At 46.9% G+C, this 18,278-nt stretch overlaps 1 protein-coding gene across 1 annotated transcript in view; it reads right to left on the reverse strand.

Annotated features, from left to right (window-relative positions):
- Window positions 1–9,493: 9,493 nt before the first annotated feature.
- LOC144161799 (uncharacterized) overlaps window positions 9,494–18,278 on the reverse strand; it is a 120,435-nt gene continuing 111,650 nt past the window's right edge. Inside the window, exons 4-5 of the mRNA XM_077692400.1 lie at window positions 11,433–11,475; window positions 9,494–10,053 (exon numbers count right to left, since the gene is read on the reverse strand). Coding sequence (XP_077548526.1) covers window positions 9,892–10,053; window positions 11,433–11,475 — 205 coding nt within the window. The 3' untranslated portion in view covers window positions 9,494–9,891. The remainder of the gene's footprint in view (window positions 10,054–11,432; window positions 11,476–18,278) is intronic.

Below are 18,278 nucleotides of genomic sequence, written 5' to 3' on the forward strand. Positions count from 1 at the left end.
ATAAGCGACCCCGAACCTTCCGCCGTCCGCATTGCTCCTCCTCCTCTCCCCTAGCAACGGCGCGAGGAGCGGAGAGGAGCGGGCTGCGGATCCCGAACTCCGCGCTCGGGAGGCCGAAGGGAGACGTAAGCGGCGCATCGCCTGCGGTGATGAAGGCCGGCAGCGAGACGCCGAACGAAAGCGTTCGAAGCGAGCCGAGGACCCCGAAGGCGTTCTGGCCCGGGAGCGCGCGGCGCGTGAGCGTGTGCGGGCCCTCGAATTCGATCGGCCGGACGCGAGCTTCAAGCGAGACTTCCTGGACCGCAGCTTCGGCAACAGCTGCGCCGTGTGCGACCGGCTGTGGTTCGATAACAACCTAAGCTGCATTTCCGGCGTGAGGAACGAGACCAACAGGTTGAACGCGTTGCGGGTTCTCAAGGCGATGGCACAATTACTACGCCGTGTACTCTCGGCGCAAGAAATGCATTCGCACTTCCTCACGATTCCCTTCGGGGAGGTGGGGGCATTTTTTTTTTCAAACAAAGCTTTCTGCACGGCGTGTGGTACAATAAACTCCCAACGCGGCGGAGGTGGCGGGGAAGGGGGGTGGGGGGTGGGGGGTGGAGGGTTTCACTTACGGAGCACATTGTAGGTGGAGCGGGGCGAATTTACCCAGGGTTCCCCGCGCGCAGGTGCCTGCTCGCCGGCGGGGGCGTCGGCGGTACGGCTAGGCCGCCTGCTTTAGCGACGATTGTTTTGGGCCTGTTCTGGCACAGCTCCGCGTCCATTGCACGTTTCCTTCGCACGGTTTAATTAACTTGTTCGACAGCACCTCCTTGGTAACCCGGACCCCACGAAATTATGTGGTAGTACGGCAAAGATACGTTAAGGATTGGTCTGCAGGGCGGAAAAACAAAATGTAGAGAGTTACTAAATTTAACTAGTTTTAATCGGCGTAAATGGGAATCACTTAGCTCACATGCCGGATTGTTTCGGTGTCTGCGCTTGTGTCGCGCAGTGGTGTCTCCCTGAGCTAGCACATCCCGATGGCTAGTTTCCGCTGTCTCACCCTTCGAAACACGCTCCTCTCCGTTTTCCGTCTTCCGACGCACGGCCGGGCTACAGTAGCGGCGTCCGCCACTCGAGCCCGGCCGTGGCCGATGCTTCTGCGTTCGGGACTGCGTCCCCGTGAATCCCAGGTAACAGCTGGCAGAATATCTGGTTTCACTCTTTCTAGAGCCACGTGTGGCAATTCAAGTGACGCCGCATGTGGAATTATATTGAGGGTCGTTCACAGCTTTGCTTTCCAACCACCTTCACAGCGTGGATTGCAATGGAGCAATTTTTTTTCCCGCAGGCTCCCAAGGCCACCGTGCCCCCAGGCGGCGCTAAACCGGTGGGCAACGCCCCTCCGGCCACGCGTCCTGCACCTCTGGTTAGTGCCCGTCCCAGCTTGGGACGTCCGGTTCAGGTCCCTCGGGCTGTCCTGCCGGAAGAGGACACCACCCCCTTCCTCATCACGGTGATCGTCAGTACGACGGAATACTACGCGATTCCGCAGGTGGAAGACGGCAGAGAAAAGGTGGGCTTTCTTTCGCTGTTTTCGTCATTCTCTCACAGTGAAGTTGTATATGCCTCGGATTCCTCATACAGCTTGCGCGGACAAATCGGTCTAAGACGCAAGTTTTCACGGCGCAAAATTTTCCCGAAATAAATTATATCACACTTGTCCGCTGAACCGACGCAATCGTTATGCTGAGTTTCATTGATGCTGTCATAATTAGTACAAAGTGTTGTAGAAAACGTTACAAAATTTGTCTGCTGTTCGCTACATGGCTGTCTACGCAGGGAGTACGGCCACAGAAAATGGCAGTAACTTTCCTTTTAGCGGAGCTTAATTTACCCAAACATAATTTGACAGCCCCTGAGACGACTGTTACGATATGCACAGTTTCATTTAATTTTTTTGATTATGTAGTTCATGGTGGAGTTGTATTCGTTATGGAGTCTCCGTTTGCTGTCAATACATTGGCTTCTAAGGGAGAGAAACGCAGAGCCCCTTGTTTGTTCGCTAGAATAAACCCTTGTCCATCCAAGTTTTCATCCAGGTAATTAACTTGCAAACATGCGCAATTACAAATTACAAACAGACGTGATTTGTTTCATCCACTCCTTAGACTGCGCCATGCAGCTTTGCTTGTCATCCTTGTACATACCCGCCGCGATGGCTCTGCGGATAAGGCGTTGTGCTGCTGAGCACGAGTACGCGGCTTCGATTCCCGGCCACGGCGCCTGCTTTTCTGATGGAGGCGAAAACAAAAAATTCCGTGTGTACGAAATTTCGGCTGATGTTAAAGATCCCCAGGTGGTCAAAATTAATTCGGAGCCTTCCAGTACGGCGCGCCTCATCGCCTGCATTGCGTCGGCGTGTCAATCAATCAATCAATCAATCAATCAATCAATCAATCAATCAATCAATCAATCAATCAATCAATCAATCAATCAATCAATCAATCAATCAATCAATCAATCAATCAATCATCCTTGTTCACAGGTTAGAAACTTGGCTCTGCATTTTTTGTTAATTGTTTGTGTGCCGTTTGTAGTGCATAGCACATGCGTACTTCTATGCGTACTTCTAGAACAGGTGCATGCGTCGTCTAGCAGCGTCACTTGAACGTGAGCACTTTCATTTAACACCCTGTTTAAGGAAACTTGCCAATCAGCTTGGGTTGTGTTGAAGCATGTGCCGCCTCAGTTTCCGTGGGGTGGGGTAAGCCATATTGAAGTCCTGTCAAATGTAGGTTTTCGAGGCGAGTCTCAAGTTCCGTAAGGTGGAAAAGGCAGCAATGTTGCCGGATCAGATATTGGCCGCGGCTATAAAGAGTTAAAAACACCCCCAAAAATGTCGGAACCTGTGTCAGAGCTTGAGAGCGGTGCAAAGAGACTGGACTTCACGGGCAATCGCGCTTACACATTTGTTTGTCTGGTTGGGGCCTTAGCACGGCCAGCTTCCTTTCCACCGTCAAGATGTTGGTGTTTATCGATGGGTCGTCATTTCGGTTCCACAGCAGCACATCGGTGGCAGTTTTGAAGCTGTCGAAAAGAAAGGAAGAGGCACAGATTAAAAGTGCCCCACTCCACAGCAGTCATTGCCATTAAAATCGCCGGAATTCACGTCGTCCGGCTTCCTTTTCTCTGACACCGGCTCGCTCTAATCACATTCATTCCTCTCCTTTCTGTTTAATGGATATCATTACATCCTCGCCTTAGTCCAGCCGCCTATTTCCGCCAATAACCGCGTGGTTCATCAGATTGTCCATCAACCGTCCGGACCTATACACCCTGCCCGACATCTTTCCTTAATTGTAAGCTACGGCGACACCAGTGCTACACGAGATCACGATATTTCTCTCTGCGCGTAAGTTGCACCATTGCGAATTTCAACAGATTTTGTTAAGAACGGACATTGCTGAAATGAAAATTTACAAAAACCATGTTTCTCGTGCGTAATTTCTTTTTAGTTTCCGTCACCTACTGCATTAACGAGCCCTCATGTAGGTTCCATGCGAAACTGTTCCATGCAACGTGTTGAAGCCAACAAACAAAGCTATCCCGATGCTCAAACAAGAACAAGCTGAGCGGGTGAACGATCCCATCATTTGCCGGAAATCAACTGCTCCCAATAAATTGGAACGCCAGGGGTACAACTCAAGTAAAAATCCTAAATGCCCATGGCCAGCCTAGGCATGATGTATTATCCCCCTCAGCATTATCAGCCACGCTTACGGAAGGTGTTTCATTTTTTTCAAGTACAAATAGTTTTACTTTGGACGTGTTTGAAATGAAAAAAAGAAAGTTTGTACAGCAGTGCACGCCATACAGCTGGCTAAAACCAGGTCTTATTAGCAAGTTATTCTGTATTTACTTCATGACCGACCTTATGTCTCATTCAATTAGATAAAAACAGTCAAGGTATATTTAGGCTACGAGGCCCGAACTAAGAGTGTTAAGAACTCAATTTAGGCCACCACTAAGAGGTACGTATTTAATTACTACATTTGCATTTCCTAGCAAGCTATCGCGGCGCTGACAACTGAAGATGTCAAAAAACGGCTCCGCCATACCAAATGCCTTAAAACAACTGTATCTAATTGGTCGAACACGTTGAAGTGGTGAGTCAGACCCATTGGTATGTCACTTGGGATTCAATGCGGGTTTATCGTAATTTATGGGTCGCAGATTACTGGTCGGGGACCCACCCATGGTCACGTGATTCAGCGCTGATCTTCGGCCGGATGAATGTGTGGTCGCCAGTGGTGTTCGACCAGTGATCCACCAAGCGCCAGTGAGACACTGAACTTCTAGTGAGCAGGCCGACCCGGCAGTAACTTTCGTAGCTGGCTCGGCTGGTAGACAAACAAATAGACAGACAGGCCAAAATTTCGCGTTTACCTAGCTCAAGAAACACTCGTCTTTGCAATGCCTCTGCTTAGGGTGAGGCGTGCACGCTGAAAATGTTCAGCCCCTTACTGCTCCAAACGACTATGAAACAATAGCTCTGTGTTCTACCAAGAAGGGAAGCAAAATGAGCTCGATCGTACGGCGCTCACCTATTTTAACCCAACGTGCTTTGAGCAAACTGTTTAGCGCGAATAGAGTCAAGTGAGTACGCGTGAGCGCGTCACCCTCGTGTAGTATGCTGGTAAACTCGCGAAGGGACACCGCCCGGTTGCACTGGGAACTGAAACAGCGGCAGTTTCCACTCCGGCCACCAGATGTCGCCAGCGTGCTACAAAGTTTCCTTCTGAAGGGTTTTTTTTTTCTCTTCTGCAACAAGGCGTGCAATTTATAACCGGAACTGCCCGCTGATCTTTAATATAATATTGTTTCCAGTGTGAACCTCGTGATATTAACATTTCATGCCAAATTTGTGGCAGCATGTGTTTCGTAAACGGCGATGTACCCGAACTCCAGTACCTAACTCCACCATACCTTTATAATCCGCAAATGGAACGATCGGTACCGGTTTGTTTCGCGCACAGAGTAGTCTTCTATTCAAGCGCCGTTGCAATTCTTTATCACACTGAACGTCGACGGCTGAACCTTAAAAAAATCTCCAGTTCAAAAATGTTGAGAAATGTGTGTTTCATTCTTCTGTTTTTTGGCGTTCCAGATGTGCAACGGGTTCGGTTATGAGGCGCAGAAAAATTGCAAACTGTTCAACCTTAGTTTGTGTTATTTAGAATTTGATATTTATATACTCTTTATTTCTTACGCATTCCTGTGTCAACGTATCAACTGTGTTTATGTGTATCTGTGTCCTGTTTAAAACAAACGGGAAAGATGGAGAAAACGGATTTACTTTGTAACTCCCTCCTGCTCCGTTCTCCTGTTTCACCCCCCCCCCCCCCCCTATGCAATGCCCATCACATGCCTTACAGTACTAAAATCGCAAAAGAGAAAAAGAAGCTGAGAAGTTATTGCCCGCTCTGGTCGTTTACGAACGCAATGCAGTTGCCGCGCTTAGGCCCGTTGTTTGATGATCGCTCCCCATGTTCTTCATTTCAGTTTGAACCGCATAAAACATCTACAGCGAGAACTACGTAACGTTGGGGTCAAGAAAGAAGTCTTCAAAGCTTCGATTCAGTGTTCCTGGTGTATCGACGTGCAGCAGGCTGTTTGCGAGGGAAAATAATCACTGCAACACCTATTAACGTGTTTATTTGTAATTAAACTATTTTTAGGACTCCAATCACTTGGGTTGTAATTAAACTATTTTTATGACTCCAATCACTTGGGTTTTTGCTGTTCCACAGGCGACTAGTGAACCGTACTTATTAAGACGGCTCCATAATGGATTGAGAACGATTGACTCGGTCATTTAAGAGACTCCGCTAATAAAATAAGCAAATGTTGTGTGTTGTATTACCTAAAATAAAATAAGAAACCATTACGTTCTGTAGATGTGGATGGCCAGTGAAGGTGCACAAACCACAGCCCCTCTACATTACCCAACACATCCAGAGCTGCCTTCGAGAACTTCGTGTGCACGAACTTTGGCTGGGAAAGTTCTGATCAGCACATCCCGGCGATAGTTGCCGGGGACCTAGATACGGATGCATGCAAACCACCCAAGAAGTGGTTGTTCCAGTTCACGTTGGAAGAGATTGAAATGGAGGAATCCAGCATTCCTAACATAGTGCGTAGATCCTTCAATAGTTCCTAGCCACTCCCCCACAAGTGTTCGCCGCATGAGAGAGTATGAGCTGAAGGTTGTCCTTTTTGTTGATTTCCATTTGAATGTATCCAAACCAGACAAGGACCGGTTCATCCAGTGTGTGAGGCAATAGAGTAACTAGAGGAGCTGCTTGGATCTTTTAATAATCCTTGACGAATCCCACACCTGTTCATTAATGGTGCATAATAGGGGACGGAGCATGGCCGTCCTTCGAGGAAAATGAAGCGCGGTTGTGGCTGTTGCAAAATGTTTACTCAGAAAAGGAGATGGGAGGGGAGAGCACGGATTAGGAGCGCTGGGTGGTCGTTCTATAGTCAGGTATGGCGCGGGCCGTCGCCGCCGTCTTCATCGCCGCCTTGGAACGAAAGATGAGGGCTTGCTGGTCTTCGAGCTGGCAACTGTGCGACGCCTTCTCCCATAGCTCTATATCAAGAGGAGACAGTGGTGGGAGGTTTAATAGGCATATCAAGGCAAGGTGCAGAGTAGTGTTGGGAGTGCCGCAGTAGGTAGAGCTGGGTGCATAGAAAGTGGGGGAGATACGATGGAGGGCGGCATGGATGTGATAGGTGCGATCTTGAAGTCTTCGGGAGGTGTGAGCGTGGGAAACGGAGAGTGAAGGGCCGGGAGGGAATAGGTGCGTCGGGAGGCCCGGTAGTGGACAGGATGTCGTTGTAGGTTTGTGGCCCCTATTTTGTGGTCGCCCACACAGAACATAACAAATTCTGCCATCCTCAGCATATACAATTTCGATTAAAAAGTCGTTGTGTACCAGCATTTACTGGTCCGTGTTGTGAAGAGCAGTATTGAACCTTACTTCTTTCTACTCTTAACCAATGGACAAAAATAGAACGGGCATATCACAACATAATGAGGGCAAGTTAATCGCAACTATCTGGTTGCCTCTACGGTCTCAGTAATGAAGCCATCTAAAAAGTGTCACACCCAACAAAGTGCCTTGAAAGTTGAAACAGTGAATCCCGCTGTTACTACGCTCCACGTGGCTTATTTTTGTGCATTTTCACCTGCTCCTCACTCGAAACCATTTCACAGTTTTCACTAATATGAGGCAAGTGAAAATTGAGCCAAGCACTGTCCATGTGGCAAATTAAAGGGACCCTGCAACACTTTCTTTAACTTTTTTCTAAATCCTAAATACTTTCAGAACGTAGTCAACAAACAGATCCAGTACTTAGAATAAGAGGTCACAAAGTACCTCAGCCAAAAATGATTGCTCTATGCCTATAAGGTTACTTAGAAACTTACTCAAGAGAATTTTCTCTCTTTCCCGCTTTTGGCCCTTTTTGGGCACTCCAGTTACGTCATTACAGCGGTGTAGTGGCTATTGGCCGGCTTCATTTCAGTTGCAGCAGTAAACTAATTCGATATCCACTTTAAAAAAGCCAGAAAAGCAAATTAGAAATGGAAGGCACATCTGCAGCGACGAGCAAATCCCGCAGTGCCGCTCCGTGCTAGCAATAACTAAAGCTTTCACAATGCTTCAAGACACGAAGGAAAGGGTGAAAGCCTTCATCGGAAGGGTTGCAGAGTCCCTTAAAAAGTGAAGGTAGTGCTTACTTCCTTATAAGAACTTACCGGAAGCATTTGGTAGGCCAGTGATTCTCCACCATGAATTTGTAGGAATCCCCTCTGAAGTTACAAACGTAATGGCGCACCCTCCAGTGCCAAGTGCATTTATTACGGCGAAAGCCTTGAGTTTCCCATTCTGCGAAAAAGCGCCGTTGTCCACTCAAGAAAATGGCTGCCGTTGTAAATAGTAAAGAAATAAAATACATGTGTGATCGGGTGGGATTTGAACCATTCAGATAAAATAACTTTATTTAGAGCATTGATGAAAATATCACGTAGAAGTGGCTCCCCATTCACGGAAATACATGTGCCTTCTCGACCGCCGCTACCCTCTCAACAGGGATGAGCTCAATGTCATGGCTCGAGGACGTCACTTAGTTTGCGACGTGTGTCAGAACGCCGACCCAATACCATTTTATTGGAAAGGCGTGGTGTACCGAAGTGAGGACACACACAAGGTACATGACTGATGCTTTCATGGTCAATACAAGTCTCACAGAGAGGGGAGGTCACTCGGCGTGTTTCGGGCAGGTTGTCCTTGGTGCAGGTGATGATGAGGTGTAAGCGGCGTGTGACGCATTCTCACGCTTGCCTAGACCATACGGTATCCGGAGGGCGCAAGCGGGATCAATTTTGTATAGTGGTTGGTATTTTTTGTGGTGTCTTTTCATACCGACAGTTGCGACTACCACGCCACAAAAAAAGTCCCGAGCCATCTCCACTAACCTAAAACCTGGGGATGGGCGAAGCATGCAGTGTATAATCTCTCTTTTGCCACACGGCGCGTGCTGAGTGGCGCGCTGAGAGAGATTTAATAACTTAGTGAATTTCGAGGAATGTTCCTACCCATTCCTTTGGTAAACAAATCGTCGTTGAATTATTATTCATTATTTTGTAGATTATGTTACGCGTGGGGTAGTTTACCCTGCACAGGCTACACATGGGGAGGGAGGAGCCCAAGCTCCTCTGATCGGCGCGGTTAAGAGAGCCCTTGGGCATCACGCAAGAAAGCCAATGTAACAGTTGAAGTTGTGCAGAGAAGCACGGAGGCATTGAGTACTTTGAAGCTTTCCAAACTTCGCCCGTCAGCATTGCACCATTAAACAAGGAAAATCCCCATGAGTTAGAGGTGTTCTTAGTGAATTTCGAGGAGCCTTTGTCGCTTGGGTTTTCACATAATTTTTACGAGACCACTCTAGAAGGGGTATATCATTGACAAAGCCCCCGATGAAGCTTCCTTTCCAAACGTCTTCCGTCGGTTCAACTTTCCATCCTCTTCTTTGAGAGTTTCTGACACCAAAACTCGAATTAAAACGACTTTTAATGACTTCATTCTTCTTCGAGGTCAGTGCACTGCTGTCTTGCGTCGTTTATTGGCAAGAGAGACAGCATTGGCTGCGATGACTCAGAAACACCTCTAATCCTTCAAGATTAATTATCTTTTTTTCGTCATTTTAAGTTAACCTCTGGCGCGTGGTAGCGTGCATCCAACACGGCTGGATCGGCGCTTCTAGACCTCAAGTATACTATCATAAGCATACAGAGTGCATACGCATAGGTGCATTGATGACGGAAGGACATATCGTAAATGAACTGAGATACAGAGTATGCGTCATAAAGGAGGAGGTCAATTTATGTACTCAAGGATTTGTTAAGTTATTTGCTTGTAATAAATATTTCACAGAATAAAAAAGATAGCTGAACTTTTTAATGGCATAGTTTCAGTTTCGCCGTTAAGTGTCTTATGAAGCGGTCGTGGAGAAAGGGTTGGTAGTAATCAGGTCCCAAAGAATGGATCAACACAGCAGTTCACACAGTCATGGCTGCTTTTACGGAATACGTTAAACTTAGAGTCATATTAACGAAAGAATGAAAATACTAAAGTTCATCTGAGCGCAGTAGATGAAATTCGCATAATAACCTTGTCTAAAAACATATTTTGTTGCAATATGATAAAATCTACGAAGAGATTTCAGAAATATTCGCTGGGAGGCTATATTGTTACTCCTTCACTACAGAACACTGACCCGCGCCTCTAACCGAAACAGCGATCGCTATCGCCAAGTAGAGTCTGGCGTCTTTCTTCAAACGATCCACCGCCGAAGCTCCGCACCGGTCCTGTGACCACCAGGCACGAGGGTGATGGGCTGTGTCGGTTCAGCTGATGCGGCTCCAGGATTCGCGTGAACAACCCGCTGCAGGGGCTCTCCTTCAGAACAGGTGCCGCGACAACGACTTCCGCCCCCCTGAAACAGAGAATATGAAAGCTCTAGGCGGTTTAAAAATATCAATCAATCAATCAATCAATCAATCAATCAATCAATCAATCAATCAATCAATCAATCAATCAATCAATCAATCAATCAATCAATCAATCAATCAATCGTTTTTTATTATCGTGCTCAGAAACAACCAGAGGGCGTTTGTCTGGGTGGGCGTATCCAACATAAAAATGCACATCAACAGTCATAGAAACTAGCACGTACAACTTCATATACAACACTGCACACACACACACACAAAAAAAAACGTTTTCGTGCATCCAGTAGATAGGACAAGTGTTAAATACGCTCCGTTAAATTTTATTATTTTTTAACAGATTAATTTCCAACTGAGAAAAAAATTTTGACGTGAGATTTGCGTAATCGCTATGCTAACCGCATACCTTCACCGTACGAAAGCCACAGAACTATTTCTAAATGTCAATGCTACTCTGGCTTCAATGTGTTTTTCGTCGTTATGTTCACCGTACACCTGACCATCCGGATTGTGACTACCGATAGACAGAACGCATTAAAATTGCGACCGAAGGTATTGTATGCCTTTAAAGAAGCTGAAGACGTGCGGATCAGCCGGCACTTTTAGTATGATTCAAAATACTAAACAAGCATCGCTTAAATTGCTGGCCGAACGTTGTATTATATTTTTCGCCCATTTTTAACGTCTGGTGAAATATGCAACTACTGGAAAATTTCCGAAGTTTTCCCAACATTGAAATCTGGAGACCAACATCTACTTCAAAATTACCGCACCGTTTTACTTACATTTATTAGCTGCAAACTTCATAAGCTTATTATAACTTCACTCATTGGCAACCACTGTGAGTTTAACCAGTCCTTTTCACAACCAACATGGGTTCTGCAAAGGTTGGTCACGGGAGAAGCAAGCACCTGAATTCTCTAGTTACTATCCCTCTAACATGAATTACAGCCAAATGGATTGCATTTTTTTGAGCTATTCAAAAGCCGACAATAATTCCTCACCTACGTGTTATGTTATGTGTCTTACGAGGTGCCACAAGGCAGGGTTCTCACCCGCTCCTCTTTATTATCTGTATTAGTGGCTTCACTGAGAGAGTAACATTCTGCAGACCGGCACAACAGCTAACATCTGCGTAACATTTAACCTCCAGAACTTCCATTTTTACTTCGTCTGCGAAAGTTCACACAACACATTTGGCCCTGACGTTCCTGCTCGATGCGCTGGTATCCCTCTAGCTGGATATAATTACAATAAAACTCAGTGAGGTTTACCTCGCAAACAGGAGCGTCAGCTTCCCTCATGTAGTGGAAAAAGAAAAAAAAGGAATAAAAAAGCTCATCTGCAAAGATCGCCTCCGTCGTACAATTCGACCGCCATGAAGCTCATAAGCATCTGTCTTGAAGGATCTGAAAGCAAAAGAAAGAGGAAACTTTGAAGGGACACTGAAAGCAACTAGCAAGTTTTGTTTAGAGGAAATTTCAACTGCCCTGTAGTCCTCTCAGCGTTTATTCGGCGGCGAAAGATACTTCAATCGCCGAGAAATGTCCAATTGAATAACGCGTTTCCTTCTTCGCGCCACTTCAATACGTTTCACGTGATGCAAACGGCGACCGGAAGCGAGTGAGACCGCGATGTGGTCTAGTAGGAAGACTAAAACCGACCAAGCGTACCATTGCAGAGCCACTGGTCGCTCTCTCGGCGCATAACGAGAGAACAACTTTCCCGCCCTACACGTCCGTAGCTGCCGCTCTCTGTGCGCCAATCTTGGCGCTGCACGGAACGTGTGATGGTGGTTAAACAATGTGGATGTGCTGCGCAGCCTTTTACTTTGCTTACAAAACGTCTAGCGGACAGCTGTCGGGGCCTTTACACCATGGGTTGGCCTGCTGTCTATGCACTCGGCTTGACTACGTGACGCCATCTGTTAGCTCCACCTGTAACAGGACCCAATGCCTAGTGCAAAAACGGCCCCTAGTTAGTCCGGTGTACACTGTACGAGCACCTGAAAGGCAGTACGCATGCATTTGCGTGTTATTAGTATGCAGGCGAGCATGTGCACTTTAATCCGAAAACTCGAAAAAGACATTCAAATTTACGGCTCGACAGATGGGCTTACCTAGCGCAGCCTTGGTATACGTAGAGTTGGTGGTAGCAGGCATGTGACCACGCCGAACCTAACTATCGCAACCGCCAGCAGCAGCACCGCTCTTGGCAGCTTTCGAATCTCGGCACGACTTCAATTATACCTGCAGCCTTTATAATTGTTTATGACTTAAGAAAGTTACCCTGCAAAGAAAGATTTTACGTGTTTCTTCGAGAGCTTGTGTGCACGCTTGTCGTCCCGTTGTTTGTCACGTGACGCTTGGCCCATCCGGTCAGTCAGCGTTTACGTCATCTCTGCTGGGAGAATGATAGCTTCATTTTTTGATCATTTACGAGGTTATTTTAAAGGTACTGCCACAGAGACTGGTTATACGCTTTTTAGGGACGGCAGTCTATCTATTTACACCAGCTTCTGTTTTGTCGTAAGTGTTCCTTTAATGACACAGAGAGATCAGCCTGTCAGGGAGCTTTGCTTGCTTGTCCATATTTGGAAAAACAAAAGGGCTGCGAGCCAAGAGAGCCCACAGATTCTTGGCCCGTGAGCCCACGGAAAACGAAAGCGCTAAAGAATGCAGGAACGTATGCACAACACACGAGCAGGGTTATGGTTACGGCCAACGTTTCAAGAATGTTGTCCAAAACGCTGTCATTGAAGAAAGACTGCGAGGCCCGTGTCACGACGGCCGCTAATTTGCATGACCCGAGGAACAGTTACTCAAGACATCCGGATTATTCTCCCCACTCTGTCGGACTTGCAGTGTTCGCGAGGGTACTGTACCCGTACATGTGTCCGTTCGTGCCCCACGCCTCAAAATGATTTTGCGACGCATGATGACGCACGCCTCAAATTCTGTGATGTCCTCGGATAGTTTCAGCTGTAATAAACAGCTATGTATTCGTTTTTCATCGGTCCGTTACCAAAAATTTCGTCCAAACTATTGTTTTTATTTGTCACGCCCGTTAGAGTTGTGAAAATTGTGATACTCTACAAGAAACCATCTATCACGTTGTTATTTCTTTTACTCAGTTTGGGGAATTGTCCGGCGAAAATACAATGGGTCGCAAGGCAGGTCAGTGAGCTCTACAGAACAATAGAAGGCTTGTTTACTACACGGCAACCTTGCCCTTATTTTAGGATAGACTGGTTGAATGGAGCCTCGAATATACTGCCTTGGGTAATTTAGTCATTTAACAACGTTTGGCGAGTGCATCGTACAGCCGGCCATCTTGTCAGAGCAAGCTACAAACTCACACACACACACACAAAAAGGGGGGGTCCTTTTGTATGCCTGTTGCTGTCGGTAACCATGAACTTGACCACGAGAACGTCCCACAAGGCTCCAGGTGGGGTGACAGCGGGACGGGCGGCGATAAGGGAGCGCGATAAAGGCGTGTTTTCCGGCTAGGCTTTGATGCAGCCGGCTGATCGCCGCACGGCTGCAGCACGTGCACGTGAGGCGCCGTTAACCGATAAGCTCGCCTGACCGCCGTGAACCCGCGAAAGGAAGGGCGTGTTGCCGCGAGGGCCGTGTGTTTACGTGCAGCGAGCGACGGGCAGGTGGTTGCCCCTCCCACGTCGGCAGTTTTGCGGTACATAAGTGGCCACTTGATGCCTCAAGAGCCCCGTTGGCCGCCGACACGTTGGGCCACTGTTCCTTGTTTGGGGTCGTCGAAAGTAAACTCAAGGCAAGTGTCACCACCCTTGGATAGCTGCGTGCCATGGGACTGAGCGACGCGTCCAGCCGCCGCAAACTTGATAGGCCATATGCGGTTGGCTGGAAGTTTGATAACGAGCTGCGGCTGCACCGCCTTGAGTGTCCGCCCAATGAAGATGAAGCGCTAAAACTACGTTGAGCCAACCAGCGCTTTCCAACAAGATACGGTACCATCCCGGTTTCGACCCCTCCACAAGTGATGGGACACCGCCTGCGTTTCTAATTTGTGCTAGTGCTGGCGAGGGAATTTCGTTACGATGTTTATTGAGCTCCAGGATTGGTGGTGACTTCAACTTGGTGGAGGAAAAGCAGCACCCAACTTTTTTTTTTTTTTTTGATAAAACAGAAGGTGAATGTGAGTGCTGGTGAATACGGATGACGTAAAACTTAAAGCAGGATTCGGAGTTATACGCCCTCGGGAAACACACTTTTGAATGCGTTGCCAATGTTCTCCCACGAATGTTTTATGCAGGCTTTATGCCTTAAACTTACGCAATATCAAAGCGTCGGCGTTCTATATGCGGATTGAATTGAAATGCAGCGATCGATCTACATGGTCATGGCGTCATTGCTTGCTCTATGGCGTATGAATCTTGCGCTACTCCAAGAAATCGGAGCAAGTGGGCTTCACGACAATGCCCCAGAGCGGCCAGTCAGCGTGACCAAATGTGCGAATTGGCGAATGACGAGGCCCAGCATGCGGTTACATTAAAAACCAGAATCTGCGCTGGGACAACAGCGCACACGCACTCCGTGCGCTTTTATCCCAGAGGAGATTGTAGGGTGCAGGGAAGACAACATCCACAATATTATTGGACAGGGTTTTCCGCTTTACCACGCTTAAAATTTCTGTAGAAAACGTGCAGTAAGAAAGTTCACACTCAGAATTACTTTTTTAAAACATCCAAAAATACCCCCGACAGGCACTCTGTGGTGACAACATAGTCAGGAAGTGCCCTGCCAAGACTTGACATACAATGCGGAGAAAAGGATCTCTCACACCCGTTTCGAAAAGAAATCTGTTTACTAGCTGTCGCACAAATAAATGCGCCAGATCCAGTCCCCCATCTTTCACTCGCCTAAACAAATTGGTACGACTGCCCCTCCTGCACGTTGAGCCCCACACGAAAACCGCAAACACTCGATGCAGGGTTGTGCACATTTGCACGAGAGCAATGCAGCACCTGCCCTACGTACTACAATTTACAAGCGAAAAACAAGTTGCACACTGTTGCCCTAGCAAATGTTGATCAATGAGCCTCCTTCCGCTTGTTCGCCTTTTCGCGAGTCTCCTGAGTGTGTTCACGCCAGTAAGGTTCACTGCCCCTATAGAGCTGCAAAGGGGCAGCAAGGTGCTTTACTGGGGTCGTTACCGAGATGAAACCAGCAAAAGCGTCGAGAGTTGTCTGCCACTCGCCGTGGCAGATCCCTAGGCACTTTCCCCAATTAACCAAGCTCCCGGTAACTACACTGAATCGTTTTGTTGTGTCCACAACTCTCATTATGCTGAACTTGTCCTCTCAGAAAACAGCAATGTCGTCTGCATATGCCAAAAGCTTGACTCTGACTCGTGAAGGTGGAACCCTCGTATATCAACATCATTTAAAACAAGCAAACATACCGTCTTAGTGTAAATGCAAAGAAAAGTGGGCTGAGCGGACAACCCTGGTGCACGGAGCATTGCATAATAATGGGCGCTCCTAATGTCTTGTTCACATTAACCGCGTACTGCAATTCCGGTACGCCTGTGCGACACCCTCCTTGATAACAGATCCAACATTGATATGATCCAGAATATTGAACAATTCATTCGATGCTGAAGCATAGCGACAGACACTCGCGTGTCGGCGCTACATTCAAGCACGCACCTAGCCTTATGAATATTAGTGCATATTAACCTTCCCCACATGCCGCATGTTTGATGAGGGCCTGCTATTTCATGTATCGCACCTTGGAGCCTTTTGGCGGTAATTTTCATAAATATCTTATAATCGGCATTGTCAAGCAGTCCAGTAGAAGGTGAAATGGACAAGTTAAACCCAGGGAAATCTCCCTGCCCAGATGGTTTAAGCGCGGCATTCTAGAAGGCTTTTATAAGTGAAATAGCGCCGCTGTTAGCTGCGGTTTTCAATATGGCTCATGATCTGAACTCACTGCCAATTTCCTGTGGATCAGCTCACACAGCTGGTTTTTAATTCCTAAGACAGAATATATAGGAAAACTTAAGCAAGCCACATCATAGAGACCTATTTCACTTGCTCCATTTCGACATGGTCGAAGCGGCTTGGAAAACTGAGACGGCGACCAAGTAATCCGTCACGAGGAAGCTTTGCGTTCAACCATCGTCGTCGTTTGACGGAGGGGTGCATGATTATTTTTTTCATACTCGAAATACATTATGGTGTACTAATACTAAGGGGGGCGTGAAGGGGTGGGGGTGGGGGGGAGGCGTTGTTGAATCACACCGGTTCGTCTTCGAAGTAGCCCTGATTCTAAGGTCACCAAATTTTTCGGAGTGAGCAAGCATTCGGTTCGCTAAGATAAGTAATACTAGGAAGAACTGTACTAGCAAGTTTCTTGGTATGCCAATATTATACCCTGAAGGCTATGTTGTCAGACTAAATGGCTCGTGCTTTTTATTACGTTCCAAACAGCTGACGTTAATCCCTATAAGGATCGTTCCCCCCCCCCCCCCTTTTTTTTTGAGCAGGAGCGGTGAGAGGGGGCCATTAGAAAAAAAAAATGAAGCACTTTCAATACAAAGTTGTGATGAACGCTCTTTCTGGCAATACACAAGGTTGGTTGATGGCATCTAGAGACGTCGCATATGCACCTGTTGGCAACAGTATTTCATCAGAACATAGCTGCAGTTACAACGCACTCAGCGCTTGCATTACGCATCCATTGTTTTGTGTGTGTGCCTGTCTGCCGCCGTGATGACGCGAGGGCCTCAGTTGTAAAAATACCAGAATGCTAACCCCTTCTTGATCTATGAATTGCTAACGATTTCGGCAAATTATCGTTATTTTTGTCAACGGAAAAGGCATTCAGTGACTTCATTCGACATGTTTTTGTTTTGTTTGTCTGCCGCGATGATGACACGAGGCGTTCTTAAGCTTGGACAGGTGCCGTGTACATGCTCTGACGCTGAAGCTTGGAATAACTGTTATAGCTTAAGCAGTTACGTTAGCGCTCGCGTTTCCACTCGATAATCTCAATATTGGGCATCGACGGTCCTTTCTGAGCCCAGTAATCACTACATAAAATACAAAACCAAGAAGCAGGACCAAGTCGCAGAGGTGGACAGCAGGTGTCGCGCCGTTATGTTCGGTGCGACCAGCACACACCTTCGAAAAAAAAAAATGTTTCTGCGCTGTGATCACTACACTAGAGAACCATGGGGACTTTAATAGGCAGGCGCAGGAAGCTGTTTTCACTCATAGCGAAAGCAACGTATTTTATGATATAAGCATGTTGCAGGCGCGGAAGCAATCCTCCCGCTTTTTCATGCACAAATATAATCTATACCACTTAATGAAAATACCCATACCAGTAGCATACTTGCTTTTCGTTGCAGAATGAAACGTGCGAAAAATGACACAACACAGTTTGTTCCAGTAAAAACCCAGTCTCACGCAAATAAACTCAAAAGGGATAATCGCAAGCTAAACACATTTACGATCACTTTTTCAACATCAACAGATAGAATTTTGCGGTCATTAATTTTCTTATCTAAATTCATATGAGAATGCATTGTGTTGCATATGATGAAGCATGGCTCGAAACACTCCCGAAATTTTTTTTCAGGCAGTGCGTATGCGAGATTGTGTTCTATTCGGCAAAACCTCTCCCTTCCCCTAACCCATAGCCACCCCCCCCCCCCCCCCCCCCGAAAATTTTTATGGCTACAGCCGTGGGCCCGGTGGTTAGTTTAATCAAAAAAACAAATGCATATCCCAAATTACGGTCATAAAACGTGTGTGTACATAAAAATCCAGCCGCTCAAAAGAGCATGAAAAAGGTTCCGTTCACTTTTTTTCCTGTTCTGCTCCTCTGGACGAGAGCCGCGTCGTTACAGATACTGCTCGGTTGCTTGTTTTCATCAGTGATATGGATGCGGTCGAAGCAACGCAAGAGTTCGAAAAGATATGTCCGATGCATAAGAAAAGGATCGAAGTGGACGGTGTTAACGCACATAACGGTTACAAAAATCTTCGACTTCGTAGAAAAAGTTCATAGTTGGAAATGCTAGGGTAACCGAAACCACGACAAAAAATTACGGCGGTGCTTGGCTTTCTTTTAATGCACATTGGCCCTGGATTAAAATGATACCGCAACGTAGCATACTACACAGCGGTTTAGGAAAATGAAACTCTGTCAGAATGCTGGCT

The sequence above is a fragment of the Haemaphysalis longicornis genome, unplaced genomic scaffold, assembly GCF_048455015.1.
Source record: "Haemaphysalis longicornis isolate Haplotype H1 unplaced genomic scaffold, Haemaphysalis longicornis Haplotype H1 scaffold_1, whole genome shotgun sequence".
Lineage (NCBI taxonomy): Eukaryota > Metazoa > Arthropoda > Arachnida > Ixodida > Ixodidae > Haemaphysalis > Haemaphysalis longicornis.